The 22,980-nt window shown below is 34.8% G+C and overlaps 1 protein-coding gene across 1 annotated transcript; it reads left to right on the top strand.

The window, feature by feature from the left end:
• Window positions 1-266: 266 nt before the first annotated feature.
• LOC142352198 (uncharacterized) lies at window positions 267-2,017 on the top strand. The gene has a single exon (XM_075404615.1). The coding sequence runs from the start codon at window positions 787-789 to the stop codon at window positions 1,924-1,926; it is 1,140 nt and encodes a 379-aa protein (XP_075260730.1). The 5' UTR covers window positions 267-786; the 3' UTR covers window positions 1,927-2,017.
• Window positions 2,018-22,980: the final 20,963 nt, after the last annotated feature.

Genomic DNA, 22,980 nt, shown 5'->3' with positions numbered 1-22,980 from the left:
TCCGCTCGTGTTTCCCTACACGGGGGCACAGGACCGTCTCCTCAATGTGCAAACAACTAGCTAGAAAAATTGATTCGTCTTTTTTTCAGCAATTTTGCTAGCTAGTTGTTTTATAGTGCACATTGAGGACGGTCCTGCGCCCCCGTGTAGGGAAACACGGGCGGAACGAAGTTAGTCGTCTCGACGTCAAATATTCGTTGCTCATACTTCAGGACTTGGTTGCAATAACGTAAATACGCACGAGAATATTTTTGCTCTTCTGCGCAGCGCTATCATATGCCTCAGAGGGTGCCGTGGTTATAGTGCCTTGTCTTTAAAATTATATACGATGCAGTGATTTTTATGTTTATATTTCTCATGAAGCTGCTCTGAAAGAACTATAGTGCCTTGTCCCTAAAATTATATACGATGCAGTGATGTCTCAGTGGGGGATCACTACTCATCCGTTGGATTGTCCTACGCGGCTTAAGAGCAACCCCCCTTTATTGTTTTAAAAATCTGAACATCAAAAGAAAAATAACGCGCCTTTGTTTTACGAAGTAAAAAAATCAATTTTTGACGCACGTTTTTCTATCTTGCAGTCAATTTTAGAAAATTTTGAAACCAATGATTCCTTTGGCCAGTGGTCTTTGCGTGACTTTTCCAGACTTTAGTTGTTCATTTTTTGGTCAAAATCTCGTTCTGGAATAAAATTCTTTCGTTATAGAGAATGCGAGCGTAGCTTAAAATTTACTGCTACGTGAATCTTTATTCGCAGTGTGAATAAATTTTCCTTCTTTGAGATCAATGTCTACTAAATTCTGTTGTCGGTTGTGCTCCGATGAAACGCTCACTGGAACTGAACTCGATCTCGCGCCGATTTTCTCGAATTGGTATTCATTGGAATCGCACCTATACCAAGTGCATATGAACAATTCATTCCCTTTTGAATGTGACGCATGTAATGCACAGTTCCAATCAAATTATAATTTACTGAGACATCGTCAAAGAGTGCATCTACTTAATCTGTGTGCTGAACCATTCCCTCAGTGTTTTGTAATCAAGCTATGTCCTGTTCCGTCTTGCAGTTACGAAAAAGAGCAATTCGGAAATTATGAAGAGCTCAAAGCGCATTTGCTCAATTTTCATGCAGAAACGTTTCGATGTAGCAAGAAGTTAAAAAATAACTCAGAAAACAAGTCTGTGAAACATTCGGGTGTAAGGAAAAGTTTTAACGAAGGAGCTAGATATATTTGCCCGCACAAGAAGTGTGGAGCTACATATTCGACCAGGAAATTATTCAACAATCATTTAAATGACCATGATATCTTCGAATCTGATAAATGCGATCGTTGTCAAAAACGAGCTTTAAGTGTCCAATCGTCCATCTGTTTGGGAAAACCTGAGAACAATGAATCTGAGGAGTCAAAATGTAGCTGTTTTGTGACCCATAAATTTCAATGCAGTATCGAACTATGTCGGAAAGTTTTTACTACTCAACATAATTTAAGAATGCATAGCCAGCAGTGTCATGCGGCCGAAGTTATTAAGTATTATTGTAAATTCTGCGAAAATCTTTTCAACTCGGAACGAAGTCTGTTCGAACATATCCAAGTGCACATAAATCCTAAATCATTCATATGCAATCTATGTGGAGAATATTTCAACCAGCAAACGGGATTGACACGTCACATTGCTACGGTTCACCAAGGAAGACGGTCGCATTTTTGCTGCGTTTGCGGCAAAAGTTTCTCACAAAGTGGTAATTTGGACACGCATTTGAGAAATATCCATAAACTGAAATGTGAAAAATGTTTTGGAGAATTCCAAGCGGAGACAAAACCCGAATTGGAAGAGCATGTTAGAAATTGCAATGGGCATGTGATTTACTTAATGGAAAATGACAATTGTGATCTTCAGCAGGAAGTTACTGTTTCGGGATCATAAATCAAACTCAGCATTTGAAAACTCAATCTTATCAGAATTATTTTGTAGTTTACAGAATCCTCTATTTCTAAATTTATTTTTGTTGGCGCAATTGTGTATTTAATAAGGACACCATCAGGAGTAAAACTATGATTATTTCAAAACCGTGCAACTACCTCGACTTCTCAAATTTGACCTGAGTCTTAAAAAAGTACGAAGCAAAAGAGGAAAGTTAATTTCATTATTTGATTAATGATTTCTTCGCAGAGGCATTAAGCTTGCGACCAAGGATTTAAAATTCCACTAAATTTTTAAAATTTTTTACATTCCTGGCTCCTTAGAGTAAGTTAGCTGATGCTTCAGAAATAACAATAGCTGACAAGATAAGGAATATACTTATGGTTTTGTTTAAATTGTCGTTGAATATTAATTGAGCTTTAATTGGAAGATTTTGGACCATTCAGGACGAAAATCGTAAAAGTGTTACAATTGTTGAAAACACGATATTGCGATGCAGCCCCTTTCTTTTCAATGCGTGATCTTAGAAATTTCGACAAATTTTTCTAATCATTTCAGTCAAATAATTCAACTACTGCCATAGATATCAGCCATTAGGTGACAGAAGGAAAACAATAATCAAGAGGGGAACTATATAAAAACGCTTGTTTGAAAAGCAGCAAAATAATTGGACCAAAATGCATCTTATAATTTGGTGCCAGAAAAGCATTTTAAATCAATTAATTGGAAAAAACTCTTTGAAGCCGCCGCTTGGATACTATCGAGATTAAATCAAAACGGGAAAAAAACGAATAATCAGAAATTGAAATGACAAGGTGGAGGCTGAAGTTTGTGCCAAAAACATCTCGAGATAATGTAAAAAAAACCTGATGAATTGATCTCAAAAGGAGTATGTAGCAGTTATATTAGCAAGCCAGCTATTTACTGACGATGCCAACAGGTCGACAGATGTTCGGGAGCATTGCCTCCGACGTTAGTGGCTGTTTTTTTTAAAGGAGCAGCCATCTATGGCAAATTTTAAAAGGCAAGTATTGCTAGCATCACGAACATTAGAAGCACGTCCTATCAGTATTAATTAGGTACCATGTGAAGTTGCAATACAATCAACCTTCTGTTGAAGAAAAATAAATGGGCCATTAAAATAGAAACCCACTAAAATGGGCCATTAAAATGTTTTCTTAGATAGAAAACATTTGAAGAATGTTTTCTATCTAAGAAATCTTAAATTTTAGAATTTGGAAGCATGTAGAATATTGATGATATTCTGGGCTCTCTATATCTATATCTATATCTATGTTTTGGATGAATTAATCATGCACTGGCATTCAATGAAATCCAAAATGAAGCAACCGAAACAAAAAGGTCAGTCAACTTTTCAGCTGTGCGGTCTTAGCGAAAAACATGAAAACCACAATTGATTGAACCGACTGATGCAACTTAATTCAGGTTCAGAAATCATCAAAATTGACCAGTAGAATATATCAAAACAAAACAAAATCGCAGGGATAAAAAGCCGTGCTCCTTTTAATCAAAGGTTGAAAGAGAGATGGCCGCTTAAAAATCTCTTGAAACCATAAAAATCTGAGCGACAATTTTGAAATAACACCTGAATAACATTTTTGTCTCGAATTTTGAATGCTTTTGAATTTTTCCGCAGATTGAATTTTCCATGTTTCTATACCCCATTGCTTTCTATTTTTGCCTAGAAACACTTCGCAATGAAAGTAACAGCACACGTTTCCTAGTTTGGAGCCTCAGGTTAAACGTAGGAGAGTAATCAATAGAAAATTCTCTGATTTTTAATGGCCGCAAAGTAATAGCTGAGGCTATTATTGGACTTCTCTTAGTTTTTTGCGACCCGAAGAGGAGTATTGGTTGTCTTACAGGTTTTTTTTACCTGAATAACTAAATTTCAGGCGGGGTTTTGACCTAAAAGTGAAAGTGAGCAAAACTGCCATCTGAACCAACTTTTTTTGAGCAAGAGAAGTTTTTTGTTCATGCGCTGCATTGAGTGAACGACCGTTTGTCTTTGAACAGAGTTTTGGAAAGATTGGCCCATATAGATAACAGTTTTTAGCCGTGTTTCCATCCATTTGGCCCCAATTTTTTAATGGTTACTTAGTTTTTTTAAGTAAAATTTGATCGATGCCCCATTAAAATGCAACCATCTGAAATCGATTCCTTAATGTTTTTGAGAGCCTAATAATGCGTTTCAAGCGCAAAATTGGCATATATTTCTCAATTTTTAGTCGATGTTAGGCATTTTTTCACTATTTTTTTTTTGATTTTTGGATCTTTGACTTTTTGAACCAAATTAGTAAATATGGCAGAATAGATTGAATTGGATGCCTCTTTTTGACGTGAGTTATTTTTGGTTTAGAAAATTGTTTACATACTAATCCTATTTTAGCGGGTTTTTGTCCAAGTCTTCTGTTTTTTTTTGTGTATGTTTTTTGAGTTTAATTGCCGTAAAACGTCTTTTGGTGCACCCTCAGTTTTTGGTTTTGTTTTGTTGCTAACTTAATTATTTTCAGCGATAAATATTTGAAATTCAGTGAAAATTTTTACAATTTTTTGAACATTTCTTTTCAAATTATGTTACTGTTTGGCAATTGAGCTGTTTTCGCTTCTTACTTAGACAGGCAGATAATTTTGTAAGTTTTTTAAACCTCGATTGTTTAATAACAAAAAAATTGGATTTCTACTTAGAGTTTCCAATTTATTTTGTTAATTAATTTAATTGCGAATTATTTTTTTGTTTATTTTTAATGTCTGTCTTCTCCAAATTTTAGCGAGTATCTTTCTAACATTCTCCCAAGAGCTGTTGGTTTATTGTCCTGCCTTTATTAAATTGAAAGTTATCAATATGAACTAATAATATTTTCCTTGGATTTTTTTTGTTTGCCATCAGTTTGATATATAAAATAATATGGTCTTGAGATTTCGCTAGCTTCACTTCTCAAAATTTTGAACTGCGCTGTTTGTCGGCGAATATTCTTATGGCTAGGTTTTGGTAACATACGATTTCATGCGTTTGAATATAGCTCTGTTTTTTATTCTGTTTCATGAATATTTCGATTTTGATTAATTTTTGGCTATTGTTTAATTTTAACTCGTTCTATCTGATTTAAGGGCAACTGCTGTGCAAATCTCATTTAGTTACCAATTGATTACTGTTTTAAGTTGTAAAATAGTGTTTTGATTGAGAGAAGAGAAGTCTTGGAATTGGATAAAATTTTGGCCTTTTTTGCAATATTCAAAGTTTTCAAAAAACTTTGGAGCATAGCATAGCTTGTTGATTGCTGCGAACGCAGTTTGATGTTTTCAATTGCGTATAAAAAATTGGAGTATTTTATAGGAGTATTGTAATTTATTATTTTTGATTTACTTGTAATTTTAATTTTTAATTTTATGACTTAATCTTTTTTTTGATGGTACTCATTTTTACTAGGTACCAGTTGAATTAAAAGAAAACACTTTCACGGAGAGTACTCTTCGAGTCGTTAACAGAATTCTTCATTTTTTTCGTCATGATTCTTGTTACGTCCATATGACGTCACGATCTCTTCAAATCTGCTTTCTGTTCATTCGCTCATGCAATTTTGACGGAATTGCGTGCTTGACGTTGATTTCCCTCTAAATGGAGAAAGTTTTCATCATTTGTGTGAGTACTTACCTTGCTCTCAAAAATGACTTTTTCGCTCGGAGTTCGAATTTTCTTTTATTTAATTCAAAGAGATAAGGTCATTTCAGCGCGTGTTCCTCTAATATAAGGATATTTGAGTGCAGCTGATAGAAGCAGCAAAAAGTTAATTGGTGTTTTTGGCAGTTCATACGCAAAGCAAAATTAATTGTTCAGTTTCCTTAAAAGAAGCGCAGAGTCTACAGAAGACAATTACAAACTTAAGGCTCGATTAGGTCGCCACTATGAATGAACATTACTTGGCAAATAGATGTCTTTGAACCTATTTTGCCAATTTTTGGTCCATACTTTCCACTTTGTGCAACTTCTCAATTTGAAAACTAGGGATTATCTACAAAGATAATTGTTACCAAATTTGGTTAATTGTTCTCCCAATTAATTTCAGGCTTTAGAAGTTTGCTAAAAATCGATATTTAGGCTAATTGAAACTGTTCTTACGCGGAAATTAGTTACTCTAACCTCCAATAAAATTGACAATTGACGAATATTAGTGACAAAGTTTCGTCACTAATTTCTTTGTGCGGATAGAAGTGACCGATTAATCCATTATTGAGGTATGTGAGCAAAATTATAGTAATTTACAAAACTTACTACCCTAATCGTTAAATTTACAAGTGCGAGTGTACATTTTTTCTATTTGCCAAGTAATGAAAGACGTAAGAGTCGGGATGTAATGAGAAGACTTTTAAGAAAATTATATAGAAAAACTAGTTAAAAAGGCTGCTACCAGCCACCAAAGGGGTCAAAGATGAAAGAGTGTAAAATAACAAACGATGTATTTGAGAAATTAAATTTACCCGCGCCCATTGGCACCCCTCCCCCATTGGCAGCTCATAAAGGTTGTAAGAGTGGCGCTAATTGGCAAAATGGCCGTTTTTCGTAAATCATTTTAAACCACTTGGCAGATCACGGCAGCAAATAAATGTGAGTTCTCAGCTTCGTTTTCCTAAGAAGTCAAGTCTTGCCATTTCACTCAACTCTGACATCACGTATTCGTTGGGGGGGGGTAACTTTTAAAAAGTTCTCCTATTGCACTCTTGTGCATAATTTCACCAACCTAGACAAATGTTCTTTTCATTCTCACAAAAAAGTACGGAGTACGGAGAGGGCATTCAACCGGGGGTGGACTGTTCTATGCATCTTATTTTCAACTCTTAGATTAGGCTGATTTTCTCACAACTGTAATGGTAAATTGTTACGTGTTTGATATCGAAACAGCATTTTCATTTGCCGATTGAGGACTTAAAGGCTCTAAAATTGTTTCATAGTTTATTATTATTAACTTTTATTTGTGCCAAATTTCGAACGTTTTCACGTTTTAACGTTACAATGTTCGCTGCACTTTTTAACGATCTTTGGTATAGATAAATTGACCTTGAAACCAGCGCGACAATAACTACAGAATTTGATTTTTTTTCCTTGCGTGGTATAATGTAATCAATCAAACTCAACCATTTTCAATCGAATCACCTTCAATTTAGGGCAAAAGTTTTGCTTTGGTTTTCAATCAGCGAACGGGATTGACACGTCACATTGGTACGGTTCACCAAGGAAGACGGTCGCATTTTTGCTGCATTTGCGGCAAAAGTTTCTCACAAAGTGGTAATTTGGACACGCATTTGAGAAATATCCATAAACTGAAATGTGAAAAATGTTTTGGAGAATTCCAAGCGGAGACGAAACTTGAATTGGAAGAGCATGTTAGAAATTGCAATGGGCATGTGATTTACTTAATGGAAAATGACAATTGTGATCTTCAGCAGGAAGTTACTGTTTTGGGATCATAAATCAAACTCAGCATTTGAAAACTCAAAAATTGCTTATCAGAATTATTTTGTAGTTTACAGAATCCTCTATTTCTAAATTTATTTTTGTTGGCGCAATTGTGTATTTAATAAGGACACCATCAGGAGTAAAACTATGATTATTTCAAAACCGTGCAACTACCTCGACTTCACAAATTTGACCTGAGTCTTAAAAAAGTACGAAGCAAAAGAGGAAAGTTAATTTCATTATTTGATTATCGATTTCTTCGCAGAGGCATTAAGCTTGCGACCAAGGATTTAAAATTCCACTAAATTTTTAAAATTTTTTACATTCCTGGCTCCTTAGAGTAAGTTAGCTGATGCTTCAGAAATAACAATAGCTGACGCTATTTTAGTGGGTTTTTGTCCAAGTCTTCTGTTTTTTTTTGTGTTTGTTTTTTGAGTTTAATTGCCGTAAAACGTCTTTTGGTGCACCCTCAGTTTTTGGTTTTGTTTTGTTGCTAACTGAATTATTTTTAGCGATAAATATTTGAAATTCAGTGAAAATTTTTACAATTTTTTGAACATTTCTTTTCAAATTATGTTACTGTTTGGCAATTGAGCTGTTTTCGCTTCTTATTTAGACAGGCAGATAATTTTGTAAGTTTTTTAAACCCCGATTGTTTAATAACAAAAAATTGGATTTTTACTTAGAGTTTCCAATTTATTTTGTTAATTTATTTAATTGCGAATTATTTTTTTGTTTATTTTTAATGTCTGTCTTCTCCAAATTTTAGCGAGTATCTTTCTAACATTCTCCCAAGAGCTGTTGGTTTATTGTCCTGCCTTTATTAAATTGAAAGTTATCAATATGAACTAATAATATTTTCCTTGGATTTTTTTTGTTCGCCATCAGTTTGATATATAAAATAATTTGGTCTTGAGATTTCGCTAACTTCACTTCTCAAAATTTTGAACTGCGCTGTTTGTCGGCGAATATTCTTATGGCTAGGTTTTGGTAACATACGTTTTCATGCGTTTGAATATAGCTCTGTCTTTTATTCTGTTTCATGAATATTTCGATTTTGATTAATTTTTGGCCATTGTTTAATTTTAACTCGTTCTATCTGATTTAAGGGCAACTGATGTGCAAAGCTCATTTAGTTACCAATTGATTACTGTTTTAAGTTGTAAAATAGTATTTTGATTGAGAGAAGAGAAGTCTTGGAATTGGATAAAATTTTGGCCTTTTTTTGCAATATTCAAAGTTTTCAAAAAATTTTGGAGCATAGCATAGCTTGTTTATTGCAGCGAACGCAGTTTGATGTTTTCAATTGCGTATAAAAAATTGGAGTATTTTATAGGAGTATTGTAATTTATTATATTTGATTTACTTGTAAATTTTAATTTTATGACTTAATCTTTTTCTTGATGGTACTCATTTTTATTAGATACCAGTTGAATTAAAAGAAAACACTTTCACGGAGAGTACTCTTCAAGTCGTTAACAGAATTCTTCATTTTTTTCGTCATGATTCTTGTTACGTTCTGCTTTCTGTTCATTCGCTCATGCAATTTTGACAGAATTGCGTGCTTGACGTTGATTTCCCTCTAAATGGAGAAAGTTTTCATCATTTGTGTGAGTAGTTTTTTTGTGACACATGACTTACCTTGCTCTCAAAAATGACTTTCTCGTTCGGAAATCGAATTTTCTTTTATTTAATTCAAAGAGATATGGTCATTTCAGCGCGTGTTCCTCTAATATAAGGATTTTTGAGTGCAGCTGATAGAAGCAGCAAAAAGTTAAACAGATTCTTTATCGAAATGTAACATCTCAGCATTAAAAAATTTAATTTCAGGGATGTTAAATTTATATTTTTGAGAGTGCAGATCTAAGAAGCTATTACGTTTGAAAAAGGGCGACGTATTCCAAGGGAATTGGTGTTTTTGGCAGTTCATACGCAAAGCAAAATTAATTGTTCAGTTTCCTTAAAAGAAGCGTAGAGTCTACAGAAGACAATTACAAACTTAAGGCTTGATTAGGTCGCCACTATGAATGAACTTAAGCTGGGTAAATTTTCTCCGCCCAAGCATTACTTGGCAAATAGATGTCTTTGAACCTATTTTGCCAATTTTTGGTCCATACTTTCCACTTTGTGCAACTTCTCAATTTGAAAACTAGGGATTATCTACAAAGATAATTGTTACCAAATTTGGTTAATTGTTCTCCCAATTAATTTCAGGCTTTAGAAGTTTGCTAAAAATCGATATTTAGGCTAATTGAAACTGTTCTTACGCGGAAATTAGTTACTCTAACCTCCAATAAAATTGACAAATGACAAATATTAGTGACAAAGTTTCGTCACTAATTTCTTTGTGCGTATAGAAGTGACCGATTAATCCATTATTGAGGTATGTGAGCAAAATTATAGTAATTTACAAAACTTACTACCCTAGTCGTTAAATTTACAAGTGCGAGTGTACATTTTTTTCTATTTGCCAAGTAATGAAAGACATAGGAGTCGGGATGTAATGAGAAGACTTTTAAGAAAATTATATAGAAAAACTAGTTAAAAAGGCACCCATTGGCACCCCTCCCCCATTGGCAGCTCATAAAGGTTGTAAGAGTGGCGCTAATTGGCAAAACGGCCGTTTTTCGTAAATCACTTTAAACCACTTGGCAGATCACGGCAGCAAATAAATGTGAGTTCTCAGCTTCGTTTTCCTAAGAAGTCAAGTCTTGCCATTTCACTCAACTCTGACATCACGTATTCGTTGGGGGGGTAACTTTTAAAAAGTTCTCCTATTGCACTCTTGTGCATAATTTCACCAACCTAGACAAATGTTCTTTTCATTCTCACAAAAATGTACGGAGTACGGAGAGGGCATTCAACCGGGGGGGACTGTTCTATGCATCTTATTTTCAACTCTTAGTTTAGGCTGATTTTCTCACAACTGTAATGGTAAATTGTTACGTGTTTGATATCGAAACAGCATTTTCATTTGCCGATTGAGGACTTAAAGGCTCTAAAATTGTTTCATAGTTTATTATTATTAACTTTTATTTGTGCCAAATTTCGAACGTTTTCACGTTTTAACTTTACAATGTTCGCTGCACTTTTTAACGATCTTTGGTATAGATAAATTGACCTTGAAACCAGCGCGACAATAACTACAGAATTTGATTTTTTTTCCTTGCGTGGTATAATGTAATCAATCAAACTCAACCATTTTCAATCGAATCACCTTCAATTTAGGGCAAAAGTTTTGCTTTGGTTTTCAATCAGCGAACGGGATTGACACGTCACATTGGTACGGTTCACCAAGGAAGACGGTCGCATTTTTGCTGCATTTGCGGCAAAAATTTCTCACAAAGTGGTAATTTGGACAAGCATTTGAGAAATATCCATTAACTGAAATGTGAAAAATGTTTTGGAGAATTCCAAGCGGAGACAAAACTCGAATTGGAAGAGCATGTTAGAAATTGCAATGGGCATGTGATTTACTTAATGGAAAATGACAATTGTGATCTTCAGCAGGAAGTTACTGTTTCGGGATCATAAATCAAACTCAGCATTTGAAAACTCAATAGTTGCTTATCAGAATTATTTTGTAGTTTACAGAATCCTCTATTTCTTTTTTGTTGGCGCAATTGTGTATTTAATAAGGACACCATCAGGAGTAAAACTATGATTATTTCAAAACCGTGCAACTACCTCAACTTCACAAATTTGACCTGAGTCTTAAAAAAGTACGAAGCAAAAGAGGAAAGTTAATTTCATTATTTAATTAATGATTTCTTCGCAGAGGCATTAAGCTTGCGACCAAGGATTTAAAATTCCAATAAATTTTTAAAATTTTTTACATTCCTGGCTCCTTAGAGTAAGTTAGCTGATGCTTCAGAAATAACAATAGCTGACAAGATAAGGAATATACTTATGGTTTTGTTTAAATTGTCGTTGAATATTAATTGAGCTTTAATTGGAAGATTTTGGACCATTCAGGACGAAAATCGTAAAAGTGTTACAATTGTTGAAAACACGATATTGCGATGCAGCCCCTTTCTTTTCAATGCGTGATCTTAGAAATTTCAACAAATTTTTCTAATCATTTCTGTCAAATAAATCAAATACTGCCATAGATATCAGCCATTAGGTGACAGAAGGAAAACAATAATCAAGATGGGAACTATATAAAAACGCTTGTTTGAAAAGCAGCAAAATAATTGGACCAAAATGCATCTTATAATTTGGTGCCGGAAAAGCATTTTAAATCAATTAATTGGAAAAAACTCTTTGAAGCCGCCGCATGGATACTATCGAGATTAAATCAAAACGGGAAAAAAATGAATAATCAGAAATTGAAATGACAAGGTGGAGGCTGAAGTTTGTGCCAAAAACATCTCGAGATAATGTTAAAAAAAACTGATGAGTTGATCTCAAAAGGAGTATGTAGCAGTTATATAAGCAAGCCAGCTATTTACTGACGATGCCAACAGGTCGACAGATGTTCGAGAGCATTCCCTCCGACGTTAGTGGCTGTTTTTTTTAAAGGAGCAGCCATCTATGGCAAATTTTAAAAGGCAAGTATCGCTAGCATCACGAACATTAGAAGCACGTCCTATCAGTATTAATTAGGTACCATATGGTGAAGTTGCAATACAATCAACCTTCTGTTGAAGAAAAATAAATGGGCCACTAAAATAGAAAACCATTAAAATGGGCCATTAAATGGGCCATTAAAATGTTTTCTTGGAAAGAAAACATTTGAAGAATGTTTTCTATCTAAGAAATCCTAAATTTTAGAATTTGGAAGCATGCAGAATAATGATGATATTCTGGGCTCTCTATATCTATATCTATATCTATGTTTTGGATAAATTAATCATGCACTGGCACTCAATGAAATCCAAAATGAAGCAACCGAAACAAAAAGGTCAGTCAACTTTTCAGTTGTGCGGTCTTAGCGAAAAACATGAAAACCACAATTGATTGAACCGACTGATGCAACTTAATTCAGGTTCAGAAATCATCAAAATTGACCAGTAGAATATATCAAAACAAAACAAAATCTCAGGGATAAAAAGCCGTGCTCCTTTTAATCAAAGGTTGAAAGAGAGATGGCCGCTTAAAAATCTCTTGAAACCATAAAAATCTGAGCGACAATTTTGAAATAACACCTGAATAACATTTTTGTCTCGAATTTTGAATGCTTTTGAATTTTTCCGCAGATTGAATTTTCCATGTTTCTATACCCCATTGCTTTCTATTTTTGCCTAGAAACACTTCGCAATGAAAATAACAGCACACGTTTCCTAGTTTGGAGCCTCAGGTTAAACGTAGGAGAGTAATCAATAGAAAATTCTCTGATTTTTAATGGCCGCAAAGTAATAGCTGAGGCTATTATTGGACTTCTCTTAGTTTTTTGCGACCCGAAGAGGAGTATTGGTTGTCTTACAGGTTTTTTTTACCTGAATAACTAAATTTCAGGCGGGGTTTTGACCTAAAAGTGAAAGTGAGCAAAACTGCCATCTGAACCAACTTTTTTTGAGCAAGAGAAGTTTTTTGTTCATGCGCTGCATTGAGTGAACGACCGTTTGTCTTTGAACAGAGTTTTGGAAAGATTGGCCCATATAGATAACAGTTTTTAGCCGTGTTTCCATCCATTTGGCCCCAATTTTTTAATGGTTACTTAGTTTTTTTAAGTAAAATTTGATCGATGCCCCATTAAAATGCAACCATCTGAAATTGATTCCTTAATGTTTTTGAGAGCCTAATAATGCGTTTCAAGCGCACAATTGGCATATATTTCTCAATTTTTAGTCGATTTTAGGCAGTTTTTCACTATTTTTTTTAAATTTTTGGATCTTTGACTTTTTGAACCAAATAAGTAAATATGGCAGAATAGATTGAATTGGATGCCTCTTTTTGACGTGAGTTATTTTTGGTTTAGAAAATTGTTTATATACTAATCCTATTTAAGCGGGCTTTTGTCCAAGTCTTCTGTTTTTTTGTGATGTTTTTTGAGTTTAATTGCCGTAAAATGTCTTTTGGTGCACCCTCAGTTTTTGGTTTTGTTTTGTTGCTAACTGAATTATTTTCGGCGATAAATATTTGAAATTCAGTAAAAATTTTTACAATTTTTTGAATATTTCTTTTCAAATTATGTTACTGTTTGGCAATTGAGCTGCTTCTGCTTCTTACTTAGACAGGCACATAATTTTGTAAGTTTTTTAAACCTCGATTGTTTAATAACAAAAAAATTGGATTTTTACTTAGAGTTTCCAATTTATTTTGTTAATTGATTTAATTGCGAATTATTTTTTTGTTTAATTTAATGTCTGTCTTCTCCAAATTTTAGCGAGTATCTTTCTAACATTCTTCCAAGAGCTGTTGGTTTATTGTCCTGCCTTTATTAAATTGAAAGTTATCAATATGAACTAATAATATTTTCCTTGGATTTTTTTTTGTTTGCCATCAGTTTGATATATAAAATAATATGGTCTTGAGATTTCGCTAGCTTCACTTCTCAAAATTTTGAACTGCGCTGTTTGTCGGCGAATATTCTTATGGCTAGGTTTTGGTAACATACGATTTCATGCGTTTGAATATAGCTCTGTTTTTTATTGTTTCATGAATATTTCGATTTTGATTAATTTTTGGCTATTGTTTAATTTTAACTCGTTCTATCTGATTTAAGGGCAACTGCTGTGCAAATCTCATTTAGTTACCAATTGATTACTGTTTTAAGTTGTAAAATAGTGTTTTGATTGAGAGAAGAGAAGTCTTGGAATTGGATAAAATTTTGGCCTTTTTTGCAATATTCAAAGTTTTCAAAAAACTTTGGAGCATAGCATAGCTTGTTGATTGCTGCGAACGCAGTTTGATGTTTTCAATTGCGTATAAAAAATTGGAGTATTTTATAGGAGTATTGTAATTTATTATTTTTGATTTACTTGTAATTTTAATTTTTAATTTTATGACTTAATCTTTTTTTTGATGGTACTCATTTTTACTAGGTACCAGTTGAATTAAAAGAAAACACTTTCACGGAGAGTACTCTTCGAGTCGTTAACAGAATTCTTCATTTTTTTCGTCATGATTCTTGTTACGTCCATATGACGTCACGATCTCTTCAAATCTGCTTTCTGTTCATTCGCTCATGCAATTTTGACAGAATTGCGTGCTTGACGTTGATTTCCCTCTAAATGGAGAAAGTTTTCATCATTTGTGTGAGTAGTTTTTTTGTGACACATGACTTACTTTGATCTCAAAAATGACTTTCTCGCTCGGAAATCGAATTTTCTTTTATTTAATTCAAAGAGATAAGGTCATTTCAGCGCGTGTTCCTCTAATATAAGGATATTTGAGTGCAGCTGATAGAAGCAGCAAAAAGTTAAACAGATTCTTTATCGAAATATTACATCTCAGCATTAAAAAATTTTATTTCAGGTATGTTAAATTTACTATATTTTTGAGAGTGCAGATCTAAGAAGCTATTACGTTTGAAAAAGGGCGACGTATTCCAAGGGAATTGGTATTTTTGGCAGTTCATACGCAAAGCAAAATTAATTGTTCAGTTTCCTTAAAAGAAGCGCAGAGTCTACAGAAGACAATTACAAACTTAAGGCTCGATTAAATAGGTCGCCACGATGAATGAACATAAGCTGGGTAAATTTTATCCGCCCAAGCATTACTTGGCAAATAGTTGTCTTTGAACCTATTTTGCCAATCTTTGATCCATACTTTCCACTTTGTGCAACTTCTCAATTTGAAAACTAGGGTTTTCTACAAAGATAATTGTTACCAAACTTGGCTAATTGTTCTCCCAATTAATGTAATTAATTTTCAGGCTTTAGAAGTTCGCTAAAAATCGATATTTAGGCTAATTGAAATTGTTCTTACGCGGAAATTAGTTACTATAACCTCCCATAAAATTGACAGTTGACGAATATTAGTGACAAAGTTTCGTCACTAATTTCTTTGTGCGGATAGAAGTGACCAATTAATGTAGGTGAGCAAAATGTTAGTAATTTACTACAAAACTTACAACCCTAGTCGTGAAATTTACTACAAGTGCGAGTGTACATTTTTTTCTATTTGCCAAGTAATGAAAGACGTAAGAGTCGGGATGTAATGAGACTTTTAAGAAAATTATATAGAAAAACTAGTTAAAAAAGCTGCACCCATCCACCAAGGGGGTCATAAGATGAAAGAGTGTAAAATAACAAACGATGTATTTGAGAAATTAAATTTACCCTCGCCCATTGGCACCCCCTCCCCCATTGGCAGATCACAAAGGTTGTAAGAGTGGCGCTAATTGGCAAAATGGCCGCTTTTCGTAAATCATTTTAAACCACTTGGCAGATCATGGCAGCAAATAAATGTGAGCTTTGAGCTTCGTTTTCCTAAGAAGTCAAATCTTCCCATTTCACTCAACTCTTACATCACGTATTCGTTGAGGGTGGGGGTAACTTTTAAAAAGTTCTCCCATTGCAGGCCTCACCTTATATCACAATTTTGTTCATGGGGTGTAGTTCTTACCAGTCCTCCCAATGCAGCCCCACTCCTACCAATGCATAATTTCACCAACCTAGACAAATGTTCTTTTCATTCTCACAAAAATGTACGGAGTACGGAGAGGGTATTCAACCGGGGGGGGGGGGGGGTGAGAATAGGTTGATTTTCTCACAACTGTAATGGTAAATTGTTACGTGTTTGATATCGAAACAGCATTTTCATTTGCCGATTGAGGACTTAAAGGCTCTAAAATTGTTTCATAGTTTATTATTATTAACTTTTATTTGTGCCAAATTTCGAATGTTTTCACGTTTTAACGTTACAATGTTCGCTGCACTTTTTAACGATCTTTTGGTATAGATAAATTGACCGTGAAACCAGCGCGACAATAACTACAGAATTTGATTTTTTTCCTTGCGCGGTATAATGTAATCAATCAAACTCAACCATTTTCAATCGAATCACCTTCAATTTAGGGCAAAAGTTTTGCTTTGGTAAACATCTGTTTAAAACATTACTGCACTGTCTTACGTTTGTTGTGAAGTATTTTCTTAGCAGAAAAGCAGCTTTGTGGAATGGTTTTATTTCAGCATTTCTGCATATACAAAAACAAATTAGCCGCTCGATCAAATCAACATTGTTCATTTTGCTGTCATTTGAGTTGATTCAATAAAATTTCTTTTCTACAAATTAGCTTAACTTTCTTGTTCTAAAAAATGTATTGTTTTGGTTGTTTTTGTGCGGCAGTAAATATTGAAATTGAATTTAGTCAAATTATCAATATTGTCAGTTTTTTTGCATTTGAACAAGCTTTGTTTATTGGCGCAAAATGGTGAATGCTTTCGAAGCGTTTGTGTTTGCTCAACGAAGCCTTAAGTAAAGTCTAACAAGCAATCAAAGAATATTGTGACCGTGCGTTTTTTGAACAAAGCATAAAACCAATTTGAGCATAAAAAGCTGACATTATAACAATATCTCAAATTTGACGCAACGTGAGCACAGATAAAGAGATGATGGGCAGTGGAGAAGGAGCGACAGAGAAAAAGGAGCATTCAAATATCTTTGAAGCCCAGTCCAAGGTTGGCTTTTACCAGTTGGATTTTGTCTCTAAAGTTGTAATAAATAAAGCAAAAAATTTTGAGAAATTAGTGGTCTTTTAGATAGTTTAATTGCTCTCGAACGAAGTTCGTAGCAGACATTGTAAACGTGTTGGTCTTTTTATGCAATATTTTTGCGCTTTGCTTCTAGAACATTCTTTGACTTCTCAAGTGACTTTTTCACGCTTTTGTTCTTCAGTTTTGAGTGATCTTTCACTTGCTCTCATTTCGAAGTAAAGCTTGTTGCTAAAATAAAATCGAATCCGGGCGTGGCCAACAATTTTTGCACCCATAAAGAAAAATTTGTCTAGGCTGAAGCCCCTGAATTAAAATGCCTCGCCTGTCGTTCGAGAGCAATTCTTCCGACATTTTCTCACAACTGTAATGGTAAATTGTTACGTGTTTGATATCGAAACAGCATTTTCATTTGCCGATTGAGGACTTAAAGGCTCTAAAATTGTTTCATAGTTTATTATTATTAACTTTTATTTGTGCCAAATTAAAGTCTAACATTAGTTGGTTTATCTTTTTTATTGCGGCGATAGCGTTGCGTTAAATATTTCTAGTGAACCTCAGTTTGTTCAGGGGATTTTTTGTATTGGAAAATTTACAACAGGTCGGATTTCAAATTGAAATCGGTCCCCGCCCCAAACACTTCGAAGCTCAAAAAATGCTAGCCCTAAATTGGTGGCAAATTGAGATCAGAAATTGGGCAGAATACTGATAAGAAAAAGTATACCGCAGAGAGCTTAATTCCTGCTTTGCAAATTTAATCTATCGTTTTAGGCAGTTCTACCTTAATTGCATGGCACCCAATCGCTTTCTTTTGTAGATAAGACTTCCTCGTGAGAATGCGGAGTTGTCTTAACGAGGAATAAGCAATTACGTACATCGTCAATAAAGCATAATTGTGGAGGTATAAATATGGGTATGGGTTTTGGCGCCACTACAGATATTGAGAAACAAAAAAAAACCCTGCTGTCAAAATTTGAGTAAAAAAACATCAGAAATTGTTCGATTCTTTTTCTTCCGTTTTCTAGATGTCTATTCAATTGCTATTTTTTCAATTGCTGCGAAACTTGAAATTCCATGTTTGAGTTGTTGCTATTGTTTTATATCAACAGTTGTGTTTAGTGTTTGTCTATGACCTTGAAATAAATCACATTAGTTCGTTTTTCAATTTTTCAGATATACGGAAAAACCATCCAGTTATGCCCTTCAAGTTTTGTATTGAATTTTGTGTTCAGTGGAAATACGTAAACTTGATTTTATTTCCACCTAATCTGACTATTAGCGCTGATACGTTTTGTTATCCAAGTGTGGGTCTGTCGATACTTTTTTTGTTGAACGGAATTACATATCACGCCCTTATTCTAATTAAGCACAAAGTTCTTTTTAGCGCGATTTTATGTTCATAGCAATTAAGTTGAGCGTAACTTTATTCAGTTTAGTGCTTCGTATATTGCTTCATTGATAATAATTTTGAATAAAGAAAACTAGAGTTTATGCTTTTGAAATTGAAATCAAGGTGGACGTAGGGCTAGAACTATTAAAAAGTCGTTACATTTGGCGTCGCGACCCGGCAACATTATTTAGTTCCTATTAAACCTTGAATATTTACTTTTTGTTGTTACGTTGAGTTGTGTTTCAATTTGATTCAAGTTAAATTCCAAGTTCTCAGGAGCAAATAATGATGATCGATCTTTCGAAGATCAGGAAACATTTAGTTGATAGAGACAAAACAAGATGGGACAAATCTGCCTCAATTTCATCATTGAAAGAATAACATGGCACAATCAACACAAAGTTGCAGAAACACAGAGTGGACATCAAGGAGTGATAAAATGAGGCGAAAACACGATTTGACAAATTGTGTCAATAAAACACGAGTTGTCTAATTTTTTTTAAGAAACTCTCAATACCACAATAAATTTACTGGGAAAATTTCCGAAATCAAAATGGGAAGAATTCGAGACAGTATCTGGGAAATTTGGCCGTCAACATTTTAAAGTACTTAAACAAAGCGGAGTCAATTAAAAGATTCGGCAATTCATTCGGTTGCTGTATTCTAAGCATCGCTAACAAGTAGCTAGCCACAAAGCAGAAATTCCAATGCTTAAGTTTGACTTAATTGTCATTTGCGAGAACAGGCGATCGTAAAAGTAGAGTCAAACAAGAAGCCGAAAAGTAGCAGACCCTCCGAGAGGATTACGACAAAAGAGTAGACAAAAACCTAGATTTGCTAAGAACCGAAGCAGCGCAGAGAAGTCCGTCTCAAAACGAAAGTCAGGAAATTGCAAACAAAATTGTGCCTTCTTTTGAGCTTTCTCTCAATTATGCAGAGAAATCAAAAGCAAAACAGGCGGTTTTAATTGTTTCCTTCAAAGACGAACGGACCAGAGGATAGCAACCCGTCCATAAAAGTTTTCAACGAAAACCCCCACCTATTTTAAGATGGGAAATAAACTCCCACGGAAATAAAAAAAACACTGAAATAAACCGCCACTTGACTATTAAAGAGCTGCGCATTAAGCCATGCTTGCCGGATGATGGTAATGCTCTATCACAACCGAGTAAATTGTCGGGACCAAAAATAATCAATTATTAAATGGGGTTAATTTCCGAAGGGCTTTATTTCCTATTTAAAATTAGGTGTTTTTCCGTGTGGTATCTGTCACAATCTACGAATGTTCCGAACTGGCGAGTTCTAACGTAGCTTCTACGTATTTGTTGATACCATGACTCCAACAGAGACTTGGTAATTAAAGGCCTTTTTTCAGACCAAGTTCATTTTTTAGCGTAATTCCTTTAAGTTCAAGCAACTTTTGCAAAAAGGTCAATTTAATTGTAGCCTATGTCTACCCTACTGCAATGTTTATCCGCAAAGATCTGGTTTGGAATGTTTCTTTTACTTTTAAAATGTTTGACTCTACCACTCATGTTTATGTAAAAAAGGTTATTTTAACACTCAAACTGGTTTAATTGTCACAACAGTCTAACGTGTGTACAATTCTCACCCCAACTGCCTGTTTGCTGGATGACTAATAGAATGAGTTCGATAAAAATGAGTCATGAACAGACTTATCTCTTCCTACTTTTAGTTTGGCTCAATCGTTTTTATTTTTTTTTTTCGGGTGATCAGTGGAGGACAGATTTTTTTAGTCCACCTAAAGTTTCCATATCTAAATTTGGTTGAGCACGGTCATTTCAAAAAGTTCTCTTGTTGCGGCGCAACTCTAATTTAATTTTGTCCCCCTCTGGACAAATTAGCCCCCGCCGCACTTTAAACCATTTTAGTCCTCTGGACATACATCATCATACCTAATCGCCTCTCCACCCAGTTTTAAAATAAATTGTGAGGAACTTTGGGAGGACATTGAACCCGGGCTATCAACTAGCGTTGTAGAGAGAAGTTCAGATATAAACCAGTAAAATAATCGGAGTCAAAATCCAAGTATTGGTAGGCTAATATGGAGAGAGTGAAACGACTGAGTGACTTGATCACTGATAAAAGAGCCATCACTGCAAGTGGAAGATGCCGAACACTTCCGCCCGGTTCTCAGGAAGTAGTTGCAGGAGTTGGAGGAGACTGCACGTTAGCATCAGGGACCTATTCTGTTTCACAAATTTATAGAAGACAAAAAGGGCAATTTTTAAATGCGTTCAAAATCAAGTAAAAAAAACGAAAATCACAGTTTTTTTCAGATGCACAAAATTTCTCAACACGATAAGTTCAAACAAAGATTGGAACCAGAGTAAACATAAATTTTAAGAGCGTTATTATTTTAATCTTTTGCACGATTTAGTCTTTTGTTTCAGAAATTCCAAACTTCGACTTTCAGTGCCAGCAAGGTATATGTTCCACCGTTATTTGTAGCCATTCTACCACTGTACCCTAAAAGATATTGCTGAACAAGAGATAAAATGAACTAACGAGGTTTTCATCCCTTTTACTGAGTTACTTTTGACCAAAACCCGAACCTTTTTCATTGCTGAGCACCCTTCATTACGTAACCACCTTTATAGGTTTTTTTGTTTTTATAGCATAATACTGTATTACAATAGCGCGCGATGTGTGTGAAAGTTATTTGATAAGCACACACACTTAAGGGAAAAAAATATTAATCATGATATCAGTTTAGGAATACCAAATTACAAGTCAAAAATAATGAAACAGAACAGTTGTTACAGTTGTCAATATCGTCAGCGGATATCCAGGCACCACTTTACAAGTAGACGACTATATCTTCATCAGTAAAGTGACCATACAAAAACGACTCATTTGCCAATCAGTCAAGAACTCAAACTCCTCATCAACTGTCAAAACCTTCATCAGCATTCCTTTAGATTGGAACGAATACGAAGTGCAAGTTTTGAAAAGTTCAGTTCCGATTGTAAGCTCTACAGATGACTTACGTCTCGATGACAGACATGACTGGACACGACCTTTGAACTCGGATTTTGTGCCATTGCAAAGCGAAGAGGCTATAAAGGGACCCTGTTTCTTTTTACCCTGTAAACAAAATTAATGATATCTAGAGCCTATGTGAACAAAAACAGACTAATGCAAGGTTTTATTTACATATTATGATTTGTGTAGCTAATAAGAAGCGTGACTAGTTTAAGTTTTTCGAGATTTCCAGTCCTACCATCCAGCTTAGTGGGTGCGTGTTATTTTGACCCCTAAACGGACTTGCTTAGCACACAAACATTTACTATGTAACGGCACGTCTTAAATATCTGGGGGAGGGGGGGGGGGGGGGTGGAGGGTAACGGAAAAATCCACGTTTTCATATTATAGCATATTTAAGTATGTAAAAGTAACAATAGTAGATAACAATGTTCTGGGGTTAAGAGAAACGGTTCCTCTTCAAGTTTATTGAACGCGTTTACGACAACGATATGGCTTCTAAAATTGCACTACGTGGTTTAGCCGGCAGGGATTACATAATTCCGATCAACTCTAAAGGAAATTTCCTTTTATTGCGTCATCCAAAACCAATTTCGCTCAAGAACGCGGTCGCCATGTTTTCTCTTCCGCTTCATTTTTCGATTCATTTACCACAAAGCAAGGCACCCGCTTCGCCTCAAATGCAGCTTAAAAACCAGAAGTCGGCTTATAGCTTCAAAATAGTCAATTATTTTTCCGGTGAGAAGGCTGAAAGCTACGAAGATAGTGGTGCTTCAGACATTTTACAGGAATCGCATCTGTTTTCTTATGGTAAAGTGAGAATTTTTAGGTGGCATAGCTCTGTGGCAAGTAAATGAACAAAAATAAAAGCAGTCCTTCTCGACAAAGTTTTAGATCAATCAATAGATGCAGTCGCGTAAGAAAAAAAATAACGTCATGAAAAAGGTCACGCCAAAAATTTACATCAGTAGCTTACAAAAATTATGACTGCTTAAAGCAAAACTGAACCATTGAAAAGTTGAAACTGCTTTATTGTTTGAGAATGGAAAATACTCTATTTCAAATTCTTTGATTGAAGGTCTGTTAAAGCCCCTTCGAGAAATGAATACTTCAAGGTAAATGTTACTGGCAACAATAAATCTCATTTCATAGAATTCTCTACGGAGTCAAAGAATTGGAACTCGCGTCAAAAATCTTTTCACAGCTTGCTTAAGAAAAAAATGCCTGTCTTAAAATTTTTAACATTTCGTATCATCCTCAGTTTTCCCGATAAGATTCCCGTAAGTTTTGGGGAAAATCCTGCCAGGAATTTTTTGTTCACCGTGTTTCCTGCCTGAAATCTTGAAGTTCCCGGTTTTCCTGCCGGGAAATGTGTGATCATGCTCTATCTTACTCTCCTTGACGGGATCCGATTAAGATTTCCGGGATTCAGTGCATTGGGTAAAAGTTAACACAGAGGTAAACCCGTATTTTTGCTCCCAACAGGCTGAGTATTACTACAGAAGCCAGCTTTGACCAGATGAACTCAGGTTGATTACATAGTAATTCCAGCTGGCGCAGACCAAAATTTGCTAACTAAAAAT

This window comes from Convolutriloba macropyga, chromosome 13 (genome assembly GCF_964194025.1).
Source record: "Convolutriloba macropyga chromosome 13, txConMacr16.3, whole genome shotgun sequence".
Taxonomy (NCBI): domain Eukaryota; kingdom Metazoa; phylum Xenacoelomorpha; order Acoela; family Convolutidae; genus Convolutriloba; species Convolutriloba macropyga.
The sequence above is the reverse complement of the archived record's forward strand: the minus strand, read 5'-3'. Positions and strand labels throughout refer to the sequence as shown.